Here is a 21,354-nt window from a genome sequence, read left to right on the forward strand (position 1 = left end):
CCTAATTGAAGAGCCAGGAGTAACTAACCCCTGTGCATTGCCGGGTGTGACCCAAAAAGCAAAAAGAAAAAGAAAATGATCAAAATTAAAAAAAAAAAAAGAGGAGGAAGAGAAATGGAAGCTCCACTGATTGATCTAAATGTGCTAGAAGGGCCTCAGCATTCTCAATGGCTAAGTGCCGGATTCAACTGTGAATTCAACCCCGAGCACTGATCCACACAAGATGCTGAGAGGGCTGCCAGGAATCGCTGGAACCACAACAGAGTGTGCAGTAATAACCAAGTGTGAACAGTACCCCCTAAGATGTACAAACCCCAGAGAGCACCAAACTATAAAGTAAAAGGTACAACTTATCCATATCCCTGCCAATGAGTTCTTTTACATTCTATTATTATTATAATGTTCTAGGTGCTGTGAAATGGTAGTTTAATATGGATTTAGCTTGCATTTCAGAATGAGTAATAATGCTGAAATCTTTTGCTATGTGCTGGTCAGCCATATGCAAATAACCTTATCTTTAGAAAAAAACTACTTTACTATTTTGCTCATTTTTTTCAACCCACATGTTTGAGCATAGGAACATTATTATTTTATTTGGAAAAGTCTAGCCTATGACTTACCTAACTCTGATTATCAAAAAAATTATGTCTCTTTTATTCTTATTTTATTTTATTTTATTTTTTTTTAATTTTTTTTTATATTTATTTTTTTACAGTTGTAGATTTACAATTTTTTTGTGCTTGGGTTTCAATTATACAATGATCAGATACCCATCCCTCCACCAGTGCCCGTTTTTCACCACCATGGATAATATCCCTCCCACCCCCATCCCCCCATCCCCCCCTGCCTCTGTGGCAGGACAATCCCCTGTGTTCTCTCTCTCCGTTTGGGTGTTGTGGTCTGCAAAAGAGGCATTGAGTGGCAAACATGTTCAGTCCATAGTCTACTTTCGACATGCATCTCCCCTCCTGGGAGGATCCTCCAAACATCCTTTATTTGGTGCTCCCTTCTCTATCTGAACTGCCCTTTCCTCTAGGATACCCGGCTGGCCTCTAAGTTATGGAGTAATCCTCCTGGTGCTGATCTCAGCTATTCTTGGGTATTAATCTCATACTTTGTTACTTTATATCCCCCAGATGAATGCAATCTTTCTATGTCTATCCCTCTCTTTCTGACTCATTTCGCTTAGCATGATACTTTCCATATTGTACCACTTGTATGTAAATTTCATGACTTCATCTTTTCTAAGAGCTACATAGTACTCCATTGTGTAGATGTACCAAAGTTTCTTTAACCAGTCATCTGTTCTTGGGCATTCAGGTTTCTTCCAGTTTCTGGCTATTGTAAAGAGTGCTGCAATGAACAAACAAGTGCAGATGTCACTTCGACTATACATTTTTGCCTCTCTGGGATATATTCCCAGGAGTGGTATTACTGGGTCAAATGGGAGCTCAATTTCTAATTTTTTGAGAATCGTCCATACTGTTTTCCAGAAGGGCTGAACCAGTGGACATTCCCACCAACAGTGAAGGAGTGTCCCTTTCTTGCCACATCCGCGCCAGCATCGGTTGCTTTTGTTCTTTTGAATGTGGGCCAGTCTCTGAGGTGTGAGATGGTATCTCATTGTGGTTTTGATCTGCATCTCTCTGATGATTAATGATGTAGAGCATTTTCTCATGTGCTTTTTTGCCATTCGGATTTCTTCTTTGAGAAAGTTTCTGTTCATTTCATTGCCCCATTTTTGGATGGGGTTGGATGTTTTCTTCTTGTGGAGTTTAACCAGTATTTTGTATATCCTGGATATCAACCCCTTGTCAGATGTGTATTCGGCGAATATCCTTTCCCATTCTGTAGACTGTCTTTGTATTTTGTTCACTGTTTCTTTGGAGGTGCAGAAGCTTCTTAGTTTAAGATAGTCCCATTTATCTATCTCTGTTTTCACTTGCTTGGCCAGTGGCGTGGCATCTTTAAAGATACCATTACCATAAGGTACACTGAAAATATTCTTATTTTATTTTTATTCACTGGCAAGGAGTCACAGCTTTTGGGAGATTTTTATTTTCTTGCTTTTTGGGTCACACCCGGCGATCCACAAGGGTCACTCCTGGCTCTGCACTCAGGAATTACTCCTGGTAGTGCTGGGGGATCATATGGGATGCTGGGAATCGAACCTGGGTCGGCCGCATGCAAGGCCAATGCCCCACCCACTGTGCTATCACTCCAGCCCCTTTTGGGAGGTTTTAAATGGCAATGAAAATCATCAGAGATAAGTGGGTGCTGAAATGCTACACAGCTGCTAGATACGTTTCATGATTTAAGGTTTTATTTGCACATGGCAGGCAATTAACTGAAACATGCCAAATTACCATAGTGGAGCCCACGAAGTTCTGGACAGTAGGTTTTCCCATAATTTATTTATTTTTATTGAATTACTGTGTGATACAGTCTCAAAGTTGTTCATAACTGGATTTCCGTTATACAATGTTCTAATCCCCATCCCTTCACCAGCGTACATTTTCTACCACCAGGTTTCCCGGTTTCCCTCCGTCACCCTGCGCGGCTCCCTCCACCGCCCCACCCCAGCCAACCTTCATAGCAGGAACTTTTCTTCTCTCTCTCCCTCTTTCCTTTGGAGCATTATGGTTTGCCATATGGGTGCTGAAAAGTCATCAGGTATACATCTTCACCTACTACCAGCACTCAGTTCTTGTCCAGAGTGACCATTTCTAACAATTATTGTCTTTTGCCCATTCCTAAACTAAGTTTTGGTCTTTTTGCTGTTAAGCTATACAACTGGTCTTGATATATTTTATGTATTGAACCTTTATGAGATCTAGGATTTTCAAATTTTATGCACAGCGGGTAGGGCGTTCGCCTTACAAGCGGCCAACATGGCCGACCCGAGTTCGATTCCTCCGCCCCTCTCGGAGAGCCCGGCAAGCTACCGAGAGTATTCGATATGTCAGACACAGTAACAACAAAGTCTCCAATGGAGACGTTACTGGGCCCGCTCGAGCAAATCGACGATCAACGGGAGGACCTTTACCTTTACCTTTACCTTTTATCTATTTCAACATTTCACTCAATTTTTTGATTGGGTTTTTATCTTTTTGTTGTAAAACTGCAATCCTATACATTCCACATACTGGACCCTTACAAAATGTAGGATTTTCAAATTGTATCTCCCGTTCTATAGTCTATCTTTTCTTGTTTTTGATAATGTTCCTTAATGCAAAAGTTTTTAACTTAAATAAAGTTCGATTGAACTTTTGTGACCATTGTCTGTGATTTAGGTATCATATCTAAGTATCTCCTGCCATGTCCAAAGTCATGAAGATTTACCTCTCCCAAGGTTTTCCTTCAACAGCTCTCTAGTTTTAAAGCTCTTATATATCCTTTTATTAGATCTTGTGTAGGACCGGAGCGACAGCACAGCAGGTAGGGCATTTGCCTTGCATGTGGTGGACCCAAGTTCAATTCCCAGCATCCCAAATGGTCCCCCGAGCACCGCCAGAAGTTAATTCCTGAGTGCATGAGCCAAGAGTAACCCTGTGCATCACTGGTGTGACCCAAAAAGAAATTAAAAAAAAAAAAAAGCCAAGCCCTATATTTAAAAGGTTTCCCGCCTTTCCTATCGAGAACATGAGAAGTTATGGAGCCTTTTTGCCAGGCCTTGTCTACATTCTTATGACCCAAAAATGAATCAATTTGAAGACAAAGTAAAGGCTGGAGCAATAGTACAAGGATTAAGATGCTTGTTTTGCATGCTTTACCCCAGTTAATTTCCTGGCACCTCATTTGGTCTCAGCAAGCACTATCAGGAGTGATCCCTATGCATCACCAGGTATGGTTCCCAAATAAATAAATGCTGAAACTAATATGTGAAAGATGAGAAATGTATATTTTTTTCTAGCTAATATGAACTATATCATGTATGTAAGAGAACACAAAATGAATATTCTGTGAACATTATACAATGTACTGCACATAAGCAGAAAATGAAATATGTGAAAGTCTACAGCAGACACACATCTCCTGAAATCTGGTAGGCTAGGCTAATGCAGTTAAAAAAAAAAATTCTTGTTTTGAGAATAAAATACTGTAAGCTGAATTATCCCCAGGCTGCAACAGGAAGCATTCAAACTACCCAAAATGGCAAACATATACTTGTATGAAACACATACACACTTTACCTCTATTAACCACTTTTAACACTAGTGTAAATTCTTCTTAGAGCAGGGCAACAAATAGTTAAATACACACTGTGCCATTGCACTAAAAGGCTTTTCAACTTCAGCTTTTAATTTTGTTCTCAGATTCAAACGACATGCAGAACTTTAAGAATAGTAATGTCTGGTCAGGGAAAGCCATCTGTGGGACCCAGATCAATCCCTGGCACCATCTGGGCCCCACTAACCACCAGGGTAGCACTGGTGGTCCCTGGCTACCCAGAGCCCAAGTAGAAGGACATCTTCAGGATCCTGCCCCGAGCAGTCTGCCCTGTCAGCCAGGGTGGGAGCCCTGGAAACTGTTGTGAAGGCCCCTCTAGACTTAGTTGTTTTAGCAGGTGGAGGAATGTCATTGGAGTAGTAATAGTAACAGAACGAGACCTGGCTATAAAATTTCTGGACAGGAGCCTAGACATTAGTCTATGTCTTAACAACACCCAGGGTCATTCCAATATAAGCAGCAGAAATTATCCAAGCTGTCTTACTGAATGAGTTCTGATAACTCCTCCTAGGTGCCTAGAGCCCTTTGCGGTATATGCTTTCCTATTGCTCTTTTATTATTATTTTTTTGACAAATATTGACCAGACTTACATTTCTAGTCAACACATTCCACCCGTTTTCTAAATTTTCTAATAATCCCAACCTCCTCACTATTATGGCTCATTACCAGTATGCATAGCAGTATGCTTACTAACCAGCAACTGTCAGAATACAATTTTAAGAATTTAAAGGAAAAAAATAAATCTTCCTAGTAGCTACAAGCCAGTTGCATATATATATGTGTATATATATAAAACTAGTAATTACAATCAACCATATATATATATACCATATATATGCCATATATATATATGGTTGATTTTAAGCTACAGTTAAGTCTAATATCTTCAAAATCATTCAAACTTGAGTAAGTATAATGAACAAAGAACACTGTTTTCTACTCTTCAGCAGTCGAGATTATTTTTTAGTTCAAACTAGACTGATATATTACAGATTATCAAAATGTTCTTTATAAAACAAAAGCGGTAAGTATCATTTCCTTTTCGGTAAGCATACTATATATAAAAATACAAAAGATTCCTGCAGAGCTCTCAACTCAACAGTCTATGTACTACAGGATCATGCCACAGTTGAAAACATTAGTGATCAGTAATTCCAACAAGGGCCTAGTAATGAATCTTAGACAAATCTTCATTTTAATTCCACACTGAAGCAAACTTACTACATCACAGTCAGACCATAGATTTGAATATTATTTTGGACAAAGATTTTCAAATACATTGCAAAAAATGGAACAATATTAATTTAGGAATCCATGGCCAGCATATGAACTAAAAACGCCTCCTTTTGGGGAGGGAGGGACAGTGCTATTCAGATGACACACTGGTAATCCATGAGCATCCAGGCCACAGGCTCTGCACCAGGGCCCAAGGACGCAACGCTGCTCAGTATCCACAGTGCTTAGAGGACACCCTGGCAATCCTCGTGATGCTAGGGGTCTCCAGAGCTGCACCCAGCAATACTTGGGGAAAAATCTGGCACCAGAAATCAAACTCAGGTTGGGCACTTGCTAGGCACATATCCAAACTATTATACTATTTATATCCTGGCCTGAAAATTCACGAACTTTTTATTTCTAATATATTGTAGCATTCTGGGACCAGAGCAATATTACAGCAGGTAGGGCACATACTTTGCACACAACTGACCCATGTTTGATCAGTGGCATCCCATATGGTTCCCTAAGCACCAGCAGAAGTAATTTCTGAACAGAATCTGGAGTAAGTCCTGGGCATCACTGGGTGAGGGCCAAAATCCAAAATAATAATAAAAATCATAGTATTTCTACTACATTCCTAAGCAGACAAAAAGAAGGTACCTAAAGATTTCCTACTATGCAGTACACAGCATAATGTTCTGCCAACTTAGAGCATTCAACATAAGGCAAAATATATTTTAAGAATGAGAGAAATATAAGAAAAGCTTGTCCTAACTTCATTAAAAATTCTTAAAAGTATAACTATTTCAGAGATTGGGTTGATAGTACAGTGGGTGGAGAGCTTGCATTGTACATGGCTCAATCAAGTTCAATTCCCTGTATCACATTATGATCCCCCAAGTATCACCATGAGTGATCACCATAAGTGATCCCTGAGCAAAGAAACAGGAGTAAGCCCTGAATATTGTCAGATATTCCCACCATCAAAAACTGATATATAGTTTAAGCAGAAAGCAGGGAATACAAAGGGAAGTATAAAGACAGGTCTGGTAAGGTATGAATAAACTGAACTAAATTGAATTGGAATCAGCAGCGTAAAGGTGATGGCTGAAGCTGTGAATCTTTGTTTTGTTTTGTTTTGCTGTGAATCTTTGTTTTGGGGGCCATATCTGGTGGTGCTCAGGGCTTACTCCTGGCTCTGCACTCAGTGATCACTGCTGGCAGGCTGGAGGGACCACATGGGATGCCTGAGATCAAAACTGGGTCAGCATGCAGCTGATACACTGTGTAAAGTACCTACTGCTTTGTCACCTAGGTCACAATTACTTTCTTCTAGATAGCCTCTAATCTGCTAATCAGTTCACCTGTTTTCCAGTTCAGATCCTGTATCTCCAATCTCCAAAAGTCCAAGTTGGGCATTTAATATTTTGGCATTTCTCCACCAAAAAAGTTCAGATTTTCCTCTGCTATCTTGAAACTATGGGGTATATCTGTAATAGCTGTTTTAGTGTTCTTTTCTTGCCTGCTATTTCTATTACTTTTACAATTTCTAGGGTTAATTAAGTAATTTTTTTTCTTCTGGCTATGTGTTGCTATTTTCTCCTAATTTCCACACCTGGTAAATTTTTATAAAGGACACGATGAACACATTACATGTGGGTACTAGATTTTTATTATATTCTCTTAAATTATTCTCAATTATATTAAGAAATTAGTTAGTTTGACTAACCTTGGGGCAGGTTAGTCTTTAGTCTAAGGACTAAGTCTTTAGTCCATATAACCTTTTATGGACTTGCTAATGCCTTATAAGGTCTTCCTACCATAGCTTGCATGTGGAAACATAAATTCTTTGGGAGTTCCAGGAAATGTTTCACTAGATGTTATTAGGCATTATTTATCCAATTATGTACATTTCCTTCCATGTGTATATAGTTCAACAGTAGCCAAGGTTCTACAGTAAATCCTATAAGGACCTGAGTTCTTTAAGTGTGCAGCTCCCTCCAATCTGGCAGTCTGCCCCACAAATTTTGAAACTGCCTTTGCTTCCTTAAACTCTTATCTCTTACTTCCTTGACTGCAGGAAAAACAGGCTTCAATTAGCTTTCTCCTTCCCAATGTCCATAAACTATTGTCTATAGACAATAAGCTAGAGTAATTTTAGTGCTTACCTCATTAGTTTCCCTTTTCTCAGTGATAACAGTACTATGCTAATTGTTGTTCAATGTCTGAAAATTCGCTGATTGCTGTCTTTTGTACAGTCTTTTACTTCAGTAGAGCAAATCCCTACTACTTTATCCGGACTAGGATTTCTGACAGATAGAAGTAATAGAAACACATCACACCCTTCCACTTTGTTTATAAGATTAACAGACTGGTATCAGGGAATGGAAATCACTAAATTTTAAACTCCTCATAAATCATAATGTAGACAATGAATACGGCAATACACTTGCCATATTTAGTTGTTATCAAAATACATATATTTTTTATGGGACAGATACAACAAGTAATGGAATAAACTGACTTAAGATCAGGGACTGAAACGATAGCACAGCGGGTAGGGCATTTGCCAGCATCCCATATGGTCCCCCAAGCACCACCAGGAGTAATCCTTGTGCACTGCCCGGTGTGACCCCCCCCCCCACAAAATTTTAAAAAAACAAACAAACCCACACACAACAACAAAAGACACTGACTTAAGATCTGGAGCTAATACAGCAACACAAAAGAACTAATCTGAGTCAGGAAACAATTTTACTCAACATGTCATTCTTGTATAATAAATTCAAAATTTCTCAATATTACAAAAAAGGAATATAAAACCTATGGTGAGTACAAACCATAACAGAAAGATAAAGGTGCACATAACCTTTCTACTGCAAGAGTAGATGCTAAATTTAGAGGGCAAAAAAGGTGTAGAAAATGCTATCAAAAATATAATTTGGGGGTCAGTTGCTGATACCACCAAGTGGTGACCAGAATGTGGAACAAGAGTTCTCATTCATAATTAGTGGGAATGCAAAATGGAACAGACAATTGTGGAAGAGAGTTTAATGATCTTACAAAACAAAACATACTCATCACATGATCTATAATAATCACACTCCTTGGTTGTTACCTAAATTAAAAATGTATATCTATATGAAAATATGTATAAAAGTATCTATAGAAGCTACAGTCCTAACTGCTAAAACTTGAACATAACTAAGATGTTCTTCAGTACAGAGACAAACAATAGTACATGTAAACATTGAAATACTAATATTAGTACTGCCTAGAGAAAATTAGCTATGGTGGAGCGATAGCACAGCGGTAGGGCGTTTGCCTTGCACACAGCCAACATGGCCGACCGGAGTTCAATTCCTCCGCCCCTCTCGGAGAGCCCGGCAAGCTACCGAGAGTATCTCGCCCGCACGGCAGAGCCTGGCAAGCTCCACGTGACGTATTCTATATGCCAAACACAGTAACAACAAAGTCTCCAATGGAGACGTTACTGGGCCCGCTCGAGCAAATCGATGATCAACGGGAGGGCCTTTACCTTTTAGCTTTATAAAGCCAAAAAACATGAAAAGACTCTTACATACATAAATACCACAAAATGAATGAAGTCATTATAAAAATGCTACACACCATGCAACTGAACAACATTTTGAGAAAGGCAACACTATAAAAAAATAGAGCGATCAGAAGTTATCGGGGCTAAGGGAGAAGAAATAAAAAGGAAAAACAAAGAGAATTTTTAAGGCAACGAGATAACTCTGTATGATACAATTCTACATGTGTCAAATTAAGCATTTGTTCATACTTGTAACATGTTCAATACCAAGAATGAATCACAATATTAACCATAAATTTTGGCTGATAATGATTCAATAGAAGTTATACTATTTTAGGTACACTGATTGTAATAAATGTACAAATTCGGTGAAGGGTGTTGCTGACAGAGTTTGCATACACAAGTACACTTATTTTTTAATTTTGCTATGAAAATTATACTTTAAAAAAGTGAATTTGAAAAATGAATCTGGCAACACTGTGACTGAAGTGATAGACTAGTTAAGAATATAGTCAATGTTCTTTTGGCAAGAAACAAGGCTGGCGGTAGAAATAATGCTGGTAGTAGAAACACAACAATCTTAAAACATTCACGTTCTTGTAGGAGCATAAGCCATTAAAGACAACCAATGTTTAAGAATTTTCTCCAAACTAATGTAACCAGTGATTTCAACAAAACTTCTTCTGCTTGGGGGGTCATACCCAGAGATGCTCAAGTGTCAGTACTAGAGGTGCTTGGGGGACCTTACGCAGCAAACCAGGGTCAACCACCTGCCAGGCAAGCAGCTTAACCATTGTATAATCTCTGATCCCGTGTTCAACAATTTTTAATTGACGATACTTGTAGTGAAAATAAACACATAATCATGTCCATATTTTAAATAGGAATTCACTGTTAGCAAAGGGAGGGAGGGAGGGAGGGAGGGAGGGAGGGAGGGAGGGAGGGAGGGAGGAAGGAAGGAAGGAAGGAAGGAAGGAAGGAAGGAAGGAAGGAAGGAAGGAAGGAAGGAAGGGAGAAAAGAAAATGGAGGAGGGCAGGCCAGCAATTGAACTTGGAGTCTCATGCAATCAAAGGCATACTGTAGTCTACTCTGGAACCAAGTAACCGGCAGCGAAGAAAATGACTTGATTATTTTCTTGGAAGAATGATGTAGGCCTATCAGTTCGATGCTTAGTAATCACTGCTTTAGGTCCCAGGGCCCCACTAGCAGAGGTCAGGGAGGAAGATGGTCAGAAATCAAACATGAGGCGCCACAGGGGCCAACAAAATAGCACGAAGAAAATATTTTCAAATTTTATTTGAACTAAACTATAAAAATAACAAATGTATACCTTGTGCTTAAGTTTCCTTATACATTTGAAATAATACTTTTGATTAAATACATCAGCACTTAGGTGATGTATTGTTTTAATTCTAATTTCATTTTGATCGTAGTATTATTCCCACCCAGAAAACTTCAAGCACTAAAAAGCAAACACTGAAACCTGTTAAAAGTTGGTGCAAATGACTCAGTATGGAAGTAATGTTTTTCTTTATAGCATACAATGAAAGTCAAAATTATTTTTTCTGAACCTAGAAGGATTAGGCTCACCTTTTTCTTCAGGCTTTAAGTAAAACATTTTCTTTTCTGCAGCTATCAAGTCAGGTTTTGGAGCTTGGGGTTTAAAAAAAATAATAATGTTTTTTAGAAGTAGTTTTGTAGCACAGAGATAATCATAGTATTAAAAATTAGTTGGTTAAAATTACAAGATGAAAACATGTCAACTATTTTACGGCTTGTTTTTAAAATACATTATTGGTAGACAAAAAGTATATTAAAAACACTCAAGTTTCGTATTTCTAAAAATCTGTGCACATGTGGCATATCATACTTGGTTTTGCTCACGAAAATTATGGATTTATAAAATCCAGTTTCACCACTTTAGACCAATTTCACCACTTCAGAATGCAAAGATTTTGAAAAATAGCAATGTGAATCATGCGTTTCTTACATACCTGGACCTTTAGCAGGAGGCAGTGGTTTCTTTGGTTTCTAGAATTTAATGATAAAAATAATTACTGACATGTTAATAAAATTGAAAATTTTAAACATTCATAATTATTAGTTATTAAAACTACATCTTGTCATCCAATTCCTGCCAAAAATTACAAAATCTAAGGATGTAACAACTTCACAAAGCGCCGCTGACAAAAAAAAAGTATTCTACTGGAGAAAATGCCTCCTTGATCCACACAGAAACATTTTAAATTTTCATTCAGCAGAATAAACCTGAAAAACTTTTAATGATGAGCAAATGTATTTTACCCTGCTTGTCCTAACATAAGATTGCTATCCAATGCTGGAAAGACAGTGCCCCTGCACACAGATAACCCAGGTTCAATCCCTGACACCAAATACAGTCTCTTGAGCACTGCCAGTAGCGATCCTAGAGGACAGAGCCAGAAATAAGCTTTGAGTGGTCCAAAAATTCGAAGTGGCCCAAAAACTGGTGGGGTGGGGAAAAGAGATTCTATTCTACCCCCATTTTACAGTTGTATTTGAGTCAATGAGGGGTGGCAAAGAGAACCTCTGTTTAAAATACATATAACTAAATTTACTTAGCTGTTCCCTCTGGAGTCGTCAGAACTATCCAAGGGACTAAAAGCAACTGTCTGGTCTTGTAAAATTACATAAATTCCCTAAGGCTTAATTAAGCATTCACTGATATTCAGAACAACTGAATACCTTAAATATCTTGAGACATTTCTAAATAGGGGAGCTTGAGTTCTCCAAAGGAAAAACAACTGATTATCAATACTGTACAAATACTAATGAAAGCCCTCTTCCCTCCCACCCCCCAATGTGTTCACATTAAAAAATAAAAATAAGGCTGAAGAAGGAGTACAGCAGGCAGGGAACCTGTTTTGCATGCTGCCGACAAGCTCAATTCCTGAAACTCCATTTGGTCCCCTGGCCCCAGCAGGAATTGATCCCTGAGCACAGAGCCAGGAGTCAACTGGGTGTGGCCCCCCACAAAAAGAAACCAAAAAAGAGACAAAAACAAAGCAGACTATAGGCTGAGTCACTACTGAATGAAATCAAGAAGAGTCTTAGCCAGCGTAAACCTTTCTATATAGCAGCTTGGAAACTTATAAATCTAAACAGAAGACTTGCAAAGGTGAGTGATTTAAGTTAATTTATGAATTAACGTAATCACATAAAGCAGTTTTGTAATGTGTATATGTTCTCTATGTGTTTACGTCTCTTTCCTCTACCTTAAAAACTCAAATCCATTGCTCCATAAGAAAAATTGGAATCAAATTGAAAAAAAATACAAAATAACAAAGTATGACTCAGCTTAGCCTTATTAAATGTAACATCTGGAGAGATAACAAATCCTGTAAGAAGGCAAAGGCTTGTTCTTATCATTCCAAAAATGTTCTGGGAGAAAAATAGGAAACTCAAATGTACCTTAAGATTTTTAATGTGATAAAAATATTTCTAGCAAGAAAGTGCTGATTCTCATAAGTAGCATGGCTAGCTTATATTTCTCTAATTATAATAAGGTGATGAGGTCTAATGTTTTCAATAAAGTCACCAGAGAAATAAAACCAGGAATTTTAAAAAAGAGCACAGAACTGAACTATTGCTTCACTTCACCCTAATTAAAAAATAACTTTTACGTGAATTTATAAATCTGAGATCAGACCATAAAAATGCCAGTAAAAGAGCCAAAGACAGCATAGAGAGTAAGACACTTGCCTAGGACGTGCACGACCACCCAGCACCATCAGGGTCACTCTGCACAGCGTCAGGAATAGCCACTAAGCGACCATGTGGCCCCAAACAAAAACAAACCAAAAAAAAAATAAAGAAACAAAACACTACTCAGGGCTGAGTGTACTTCTGTTAACAGCATATAGTCATGAGTTCCAATCCCCCACAACTGAAAAAGAGGTGCATGCACCAAGGCCAGGAAGTGTGACCTCTAGTGAGCATACATGTGAGTTCTGCGGGGATGCTGATAACTTATGTGCCTCAACTAAGAGTGCAAGCACTGAGTGGAGTTCAAACCCTGGTATGCAGTGCAACTGACTGTGTGAGCAGTGCAACACAACGTGCAGTCCCCATTGCGCACAACAGCCAAAAATGTAAGAGCAGAATAGCCATGCATGCGTGCAACTTTCAGTCATTGTAACAGCATCATTAAAAAGAAAGGGAAGTGGAGAAATGTGTGTGTACACACACACACACACACACACACACACACACACACACACACACACATTCTCTAAAAAAATAAAAGCTTACTGGAAAGTCCTTATCCAATTCATTTATCTGAACAGCAAAATTGTCTGGAAATACTCCTTCTTTACCATTAAGCTCACCCTTCCACCAGCCAGCTTCTCCAGTCTCCTAAAATACAGAATAAATAATATGAATTAGCTTTAAAAAGGAAGGATTCTAAGACTGAAAAATACTGACTTCTCTTATTTTAATTTTTTTTGTTTTTTTTGAGTCACACCTGGTGTAATGTTACTCAGGGTTCTCTTGGCTCTGCACTCAGGAATTACTTCTGGCAGTGCTCAGTGGACCATGTGGGATGCTGGGATCAAACATGGGCCAGCCATGTGCAAAGCAAACCACCTACCCGCTCCATCCTTGAGTCCCCTTGATTTTAGAAAGGAAAAGAAAAAGACCTAACTAGACAGATCATGAAGTCCTCCTAAAAGATAATATTTCCCACACGCTATTACTTGCAGTATTAACAGAAATAGCTCTAATTTTTAAGTCAGAAAAATTTTAAATTAATCTACAAGATAACACATTTCAAGAGGAAGAAAACAAGTGGGAAAAGAGAAAACAGAGAATATGAATTTTCAAACTATCTTATCTAACATTTTTCTCAACACTGTTATGTGAAAAATTAATCATTCATTTGCTTTAGAAATTAACAAGACATTCTACAATCTCCTCCAAATACCATGACTGTCTTATCTAACATTTTTTCTCAACGCTTTGTTACACACACAAAAAAATCAATCATTCATTTGCTTTAGAAATTAACAAGACATCTACAATCTCCTCCAAATACCATGACTCCCTGAGAATTTAGGTGTTATCAAGCCATATGAATATGAATTGTTACAGACACCAAATTATCTAAAAACAAACAAAATTTATGATTTTCCTTTATTACTAACATTGCAGCATTTGACCCATGCCCAAAGCTACTAGGATTTTGAGGTAGATGCACTGCAAAAAAAAGAAAGATAGCTAATTGTCTGAAGTTGCTGCTTCGCTTTCCACAGTATGAAATTTCATTACTACTTATATAACTGGTGGAAATTTAAGTTTTCCATTTTTCTCTTTTCTTATAGGTGTATAAATATATTTATATATATACATATATATAGTACATAAGAAAACATAGAATGCCTCAGTCCAGGTTTGTATATAAATAAGATATATCGTTTTAAAAATAAGATAAATGGTAGATGAGAAAACATGAAATGCAACAAATGAAAACAGAGAAAAGCAGGGGGCAGGAGTTATTCAAGGAAAGATAAAATGATGGTTAAAAACAAAGACCGTGAGAAAAGGGTGAGGGAGAGGGTCGAAAAGATTGAGAAAGGAACCTGGGAAACAGTGGAGGAAAGTGGTCAATCTGGCGAAGGATGTGGTGCTAGAATGTGTCATGCATGAAACCCTATCAGTAAAAGTACTGCAAACCACCACAGTGCCTAAAATTAAATTTAATAATTAAAATAAGCGTTTTGAGTACTATGTATGGTTCAGATTCTCAGGCTACAGAAACAAAAAAAGCCCCCGTTCTTTCTTCAACAATTTATAATCCAAGGCAAATTTAAGAATTTTACGAACTATTTTTAGGAATAAATTAAGTAATTCACTGGAAAAGTGAGAAATATCTTACCTTACTTATCAAATGGATTATCTCTCCCTCTTTAAAAGTAAGTTCATCTTCATTCGTACCTTCATAAGCAAATAACGTTCTACAATATTCCTTAGCTAAAATTAAAAAACGTAAATATGTAGCTTACATAAACTGATTCAACGCATTTACGTAAGTCTATTTTATGTAAATAAACATATACTAGATGCTATTAAAAGTAAGCTGTAAATTCGATCATTAACTGATGTGAAGGAACCAAGTCTGCTAAAGTAATTGCACTTGAGATACTACTGAGGTTGCCTATTCTATCCTGGTACAGGAGAAATATCAAGTGTGTAATTAATCTTACTTTGGTTTTGGTATTTGGAACACCCAGCAATGCTCAGGGATTACTCCTGGTAGTGCCCAGGGTACCATAAAAAACCCGGGTGGGCCACAAGCAAGGGAAATGCCCTATCTGCTGTACTATCACTCCCATAGTTCATCTTTAAATCTTAAAAATTAAATTCTGACCTAGTATTATATATTGAATTAGCATTCAAATAGTTGCTATTATTTTTGTTGGTTTACTTGGGGGCCTACCTGGCAATGTTCAGGAAGTTACTCCTCTCTTTGCACTCAGGAATTACTGTTGGCAGTGTTGAGGGGACCATTATGAGACTCCGGGGATGAAACTGGGTCAGACACATGGGAGGCAAATGCCTTACTGTACTATCGCTCCAGCCCCCAAATACCTGCTATTAAATGCCTACTAAGTTTCATACAGCTTTAACATTAGTGATGATACATCAAGAAGGATTTAATATTCTATGTACAGTAACAACTTCAGTGACAATATAGTTCAGCACTCTTCATTCCCAGTATGAAAATTCTGTTCAACGACCTACCTTTACTCAAATCATGCAATTCTGCCACAACAAGGAGGAACTAGAGGATATCGTGGTGAATGAAGTCAGTTAGGAGGAAAGGAATAGAGTGAGTTCACTCATATGTGGGACTTACAGACACACAAGCAAAGCAGCAACAAAGAGTCAAAGCAAAGGCAACTCTGACAAGAAGAGAACCAATCCACACAACTGAGTTTGGAAGGAGGGGGGTTGAAAGGGAAGAGCTTCGGAGGATCCAGGGAGGAACAATGGTGAGAGGTGCTGAGCTGGAATTACTACTGGGGAAATCATCAACAACATTGTTAAACCACAGGACCTCATTCATCTTTTTAAGAACCTACCTTTAATTTTACTTTCAGTGTCTGTTTTAGCAATCTCCACATTTTGAGTTTTAGGACTTAGAGACGACATGATTAAAGGCTAGAACAGAAAAAAACAGCATCAAACATTTTAAACTAGAATAAAAGTCACTATTATCAAAGTTTCCACTTATAGTGATTCAGTCTTCCTGAATGGAACTTAGGGGAAAGTAGTTAAGAGTCAGGTGAGTAATCAGACTGGAAATCCATTTTTGAAAAATGATAAAGAGCTCATTAAGTACTGAAATGATTAACACAGAAATTCCAGTTTCTAAAACTTCCTATATTGAGCATAAAAATCCTATTTTGGCACTCCATAAATAGCAATGTGAGTTAACTTTGGGATCTAAGATGCAAAGAAGCACCTTAAATTTCACCACGTATGAATTCCTGGGCTAAGTTTTACATAAACTAATAATACATAATTCTCAATGCAATCTGCATAAAGTATGCACTACTATTCACTTCTTTTGTATATTAAGAAGAAGTAGGGGAAACTGTCCATTTGTGGAGTTCAAATCTGAATCTACAAATGACTCTAGTCTTATAAAAAAATTTCTTACAAAAATGACTCATAAAAAAGTTCTACCATCTTTAAATGAAACAGGAAAGAAAAGTCTTTTATAAAAGTCAATGCTGCTCTCGAAACAAAAACATCCAGGCTATTCCTCAGAACTAAAGACACGCCTTGCCATTGTAATTGACTCTATTTATACTAGCATTTTATATGAGTTTTCCCCCAGAAATAATACAGCTGATCTTAGAGTTCAGTAATTAAAAATAAGAACATTCATAACTGTTATTAGAACATCTACTTATAATTGTCGATTTTAAGATACTCACTTTAGTGATTTCACTAATCACAACTCCCAATTTGATGTCTCCTAACAAACATAACAAGCATATTCCCTAGTTTACCAAATAAATCAGTAACTGAAATATTTTTTGTTTTTAAAATAACCTTTTTCTACTTCAAAACATCTTTAAAAGCAAGTTTAAAGCTGAGACTTCTCTTAACTAGTTAAAAATATACTAGTTAAAAATGGACACTAAAAATGTAAACTGAAAAACTATTAGCACAACTATTAAATTTTTCTCAGCATAATCATAAGCTTTAGATTTTGAAAGGGCCACAAATTATCACAGTAAAGTTGTGATGTTGATCTTACTTTCCTAACATTCTTTATTATATGGTTATATAGCATGATTCCAAAAGTCATGAGTATTTCCATCTTTATCTTCAAAATTAATAGTCAATTACATCCCATAACCTCAGTGATTGGCTGTCTCATAGTCAAGAGAACAGGGCAGACAAAAGCTCTCTTTTCTTAATAAAAATCACTATTACATTAGAAAATATCAAACTAGTGGGCAGGAAAGGCAGTAGAGCAGGTAGGACACTTGTCTTGCACCTGGACCAGGTTCATTCTCCAGCATCCCAGAGAGTCCCCAGGACACCACCAAGAGTAATTCCTGAACACAGAGTCAAGAATAAACCCTGAGCATTGCCAGATGTGACCCCCAAAATTCCAAAATATGGCAAGTAACTTAAGAAAAATATTGAGATTACTTGAAAAAAACTTCAGAATATATTTCACTAACCGAAAAAAAACAAAATGAAACAAGCTATAAAAACAAATACTGGATGCTCTGGTTTCTCTTCAGATCCTACTAAAGATTTCCATGGAGAAGAATAATTATGAGTTTTTATCTAATTTTTTGAGTCCTGGCTTTTTTGTAAGGCTAATAAAAAAAAGTAAATACTGGGATAGCCTGAATGCTGAAAATTTAAAATAATTAGATACAAAGGACAACAAAAGGGAAACAGTGCCTAGAAATAAGTAGAAAGATCTCATCAGAAGTAAAGAAGTCAATCTGACTTCACGGTGCTAACAGTATGAACAAGTTTTTGTTTTTGTTCTGGGCCACATCTGGTGGTGGGTGCTCAGGGGTTACTCCTGGCTCTGTGCTCAAAGATGATTCCTGGCGGGGCCCATGGGACCATAAGTGGTATACGGATCAACTGGAGTCAGCTGCACGCAAGGCCAAGAGCCTTAACTACTTTCTCTCTGGCCCACCAATTATTTCGCCTCAAGAAAAAAATTTATGGATTTATTCTAATCTCTTATTAACCTTATAATCTACAGAACATTTCGTTTGTTTTAAAAATACTAATAAAATGCTAAATGTAACAAATACTCCAAAAAATTAGTCTTACCAATTAGTAATTATTAGTAAATTTCAGCACAGCTGAAAATCCAGAATAAAGTATTTCACTGGAAATTTTTAAGATTAAGAAACAAAAATATAAAAATTTATCTTTTAAAAGGTAAGAAAACTTTGTCTTTTCTAATTTTACCCTGTGGCAACTAAAACTTTTTTAAATGTATCTACCAAGCTCGTATTAAATTTATTTTAAAAACTGTTAAGAACTGTGAAGTCAAACACATTTATCACTGTAAATTTAAAAACATTTTGAGTCTTCTCATTAATAAAAAATTACTAAGTTATAAACTACTTTTACATTTTTAAAATGCTTAAAAACCAGTTATATCAATTTATTCTAAGCAAATTTATTATTACTACCTTGTCTGCTTTTTTCTCTTCAATTTCACTACTGGATGTTCGTGTCCTAAGTTTCACAGAGCCTTCTTTGAAAATATCACCAAATCCAATTCCTCGAATTTTCTTTGGCTGTGCAGCCGATCCAGGTGTAGTTTCACTTCCATTCCCCAGAGAGGGTGAGGTAGGCCCAGTCAAAACAGTTTCTGAAAGAAAAACTTGTAATTAAAATTATGAAAATCTTGACATTCCCCTTCCACAATGTTTACATTCCACATACCCTAATAAAAAACTACAGAAAAAGGCTGAATAACCCAAGTATAAAATATCCAAATAAGTAAGGTATTCTTTCTACTTTCCCAACATTCAAAACAATAAAATTTTAAGTAGGCTTAATAAGTGAAATACTAATTTCAAAAATTCTTAGCCTGGGGGCTGGAGAGATAGCACAGCGGATAGGGCGTTTGCCTTGCACAAAGCTGACCCGGGTTTGATTCCCAGCATCCCGTATGGTCTCCTGAGCATGGCCAGGAGTAATTCCTGAGTGCATGCGCCAGGAACAACCCCTGAGCATCGCCAGGTGTGACCCAAAAAGAAAAAAAAAAAAATAATAATAATAATCCTTAGCCTGAAACCAGTCTTAAAACATTTTAGTCTCAGGCTTAAAAAGGAGTAGATAACAAATACATCTAAGGTGGGAGTTTCTTTCACTTTGGGTTTGGGGGCCGCACTAAGCAGTGCTCAGGGCTATGGCTGGCTCAGCAAGCACTCAGGGAACCAGATGGTTCCAGGACTAAACCCATGCTCCCCACAACAAAGCATGCTCTCACGAAGTGGTGCTGTAACTCTCCGGTCCAAGAGTATTTTAGAGATGGTTAAATACTTTGTGAGTTTAGGAAGTATGCTAAGTACAGTGTTCATCACTTTTAATATTAGTCGAAACCACATTTTTCATACTTTTATACTGTATTTTATAGTAAGTCAGTCAATAAAAGTAAAAGGCTGGAGTGATAGCACAGAGGTAGGGCGTTTGCCTTGCACGCAGCCAACATGGCCAACCCGAGTATTTTATATAAAATATTATATTTACAATATCTATTTTAATATCTCCACCCAACATCTAGTGGAGAGCAAGGTTACTTATGGTACTGTCCAGTCTAGAAATTCGATGCGGGGGTGGGGGGGAGTGGGGGGGGTCACAAAGCCACACCAAGCAGTTGGGAGTTGGGGGAGTACAGGAAGATACCACGCTGGAGATAAAATTCAAGGAACCACAAATGCTAGGCTAGCACCTGAACTATCTCCCCAGTCCTAAATTTTAAAGTACACTTTGAAAGAATGTTTCCTTACTAATAAAACAGAACCATTCCAAATGGGACATTCGAATAATTTTTGACAAATACATGTACCATGTAACCACATCAATCAAGACAGAGTACTTTTGTGACCCCATAGGGCATATCGCCTTGTTAAACCATTCCTATCACCAACTCTCAAAAACTCTTAAGAGTTTTATTCCATTACTACAGATCTGACATTTTTAGAGTTTAAATAAATATACTTCAAGCCTACTAGAGTTTTGCATGACTGCTCCTATCTTTTAAAGCAGAATGTAGGAATCGTTAAGCTCACATATTAGAGCATTTAATATGTTCCAAATTTACTTTAGTTTTTTGCCTTCATTAAAATTCTTTGTGATTTATTCTGGATGAATCTTACTGTCACGTTTTCAAGTTCAATGATTTTTCTTTGTTGTCTGTTAAAACTTCATGTGAAATCTCTTCAGGTAAAATGTTTTTTATCTCCAGCAATTCTACCTGGCTCTTACAGGGGGACAGGGGTGGGCACTCCCTCCCGCACTGCGCTGGACAGCAGGAGAGCTACAGCCAGCGATGCTCAGAAGGCCTGTGGTGCTGGGGGTCAAACCCCGGGCTATGAGAGCTCTAAGCATGTGCTCCAACCCTTAGAGCTACCTCCCTGGCCTCTGATTCTTCTTTGATACTTCCTACTCCCTCATGGTGATTTTTATTACATTCTTGAGCAAGCAAAGCATATTTACTACAACTATTTTAATAACCCTGGCTAATAATTACAACAGTCTTGAGTTTCCTTTTATTAACTACATTTTGCTTTGGATTGTGATGGATCCATTTCACTAGTTAATATAGTAATTCTTTTTACTTGATGCAGTTTGATACTTAGATTGTGTTGCACTCCATTAAAATTAGTGACTCTCAACCTAGAGTGATTTTGTGGAGCAAGGGATATACAGCTATGTATAAGATTCTTTGTGGTGCCACAACTTAAAAATGGGAGTGAATTTTAGTCGGTAGAAATCAGCGGCCTCACCCTGCTGTGCTCAGCTTTCTGGCTGTGCTCAGGGGACCATATTGGTGACAAACCTGGGTCAGCCATGCAGGGCAAGCATCTTACCTGATGCACTATTTCTCTGGTCCCACAGATATTTCTAAATGTTTCTAAATATTCTATATGTCCCCTCAAAGAATTGTTCATGCTAAATGACATTAGTGACAAGGTTGAGAAATTCTGCTCGAGATTTCCCCCATCCCCCCCCCCGAAACAATAAGCAATATGCCTACTAGTGCAATGCTTCTCCAAATAGCCTCCTTCTCAGGTTAATTTAGCC

General features: G+C 37.5%; 1 protein-coding gene across 1 annotated transcript in view; it reads right to left on the minus strand.

Annotated features, from left to right (window-relative positions):
- CD2AP (CD2 associated protein) overlaps window positions 1-21,354 on the minus strand; it is a 142,987-nt gene that overhangs the window by 30,930 nt on the left and 90,703 nt on the right. Inside the window, exons 6-11 of the mRNA XM_056126263.1 lie at window positions 18,732-18,913; window positions 16,128-16,206; window positions 14,921-15,015; window positions 13,297-13,401; window positions 11,001-11,037; window positions 10,597-10,659 (exon numbers count right to left, since the gene is read on the minus strand). Of these exons, the coding sequence (XP_055982238.1) occupies window positions 10,597-10,659; window positions 11,001-11,037; window positions 13,297-13,401; window positions 14,921-15,015; window positions 16,128-16,206; window positions 18,732-18,913 (561 nt within the window). The remainder of the gene's footprint in view (window positions 1-10,596; window positions 10,660-11,000; window positions 11,038-13,296; window positions 13,402-14,920; window positions 15,016-16,127; window positions 16,207-18,731; window positions 18,914-21,354) is intronic.

Source organism: Sorex fumeus, unplaced genomic scaffold (assembly GCF_029834395.1).
Source record: "Sorex fumeus unplaced genomic scaffold, SorFum_2.1 ptg000061l, whole genome shotgun sequence".
NCBI classification, from domain to species: domain Eukaryota; kingdom Metazoa; phylum Chordata; class Mammalia; order Eulipotyphla; family Soricidae; genus Sorex; species Sorex fumeus.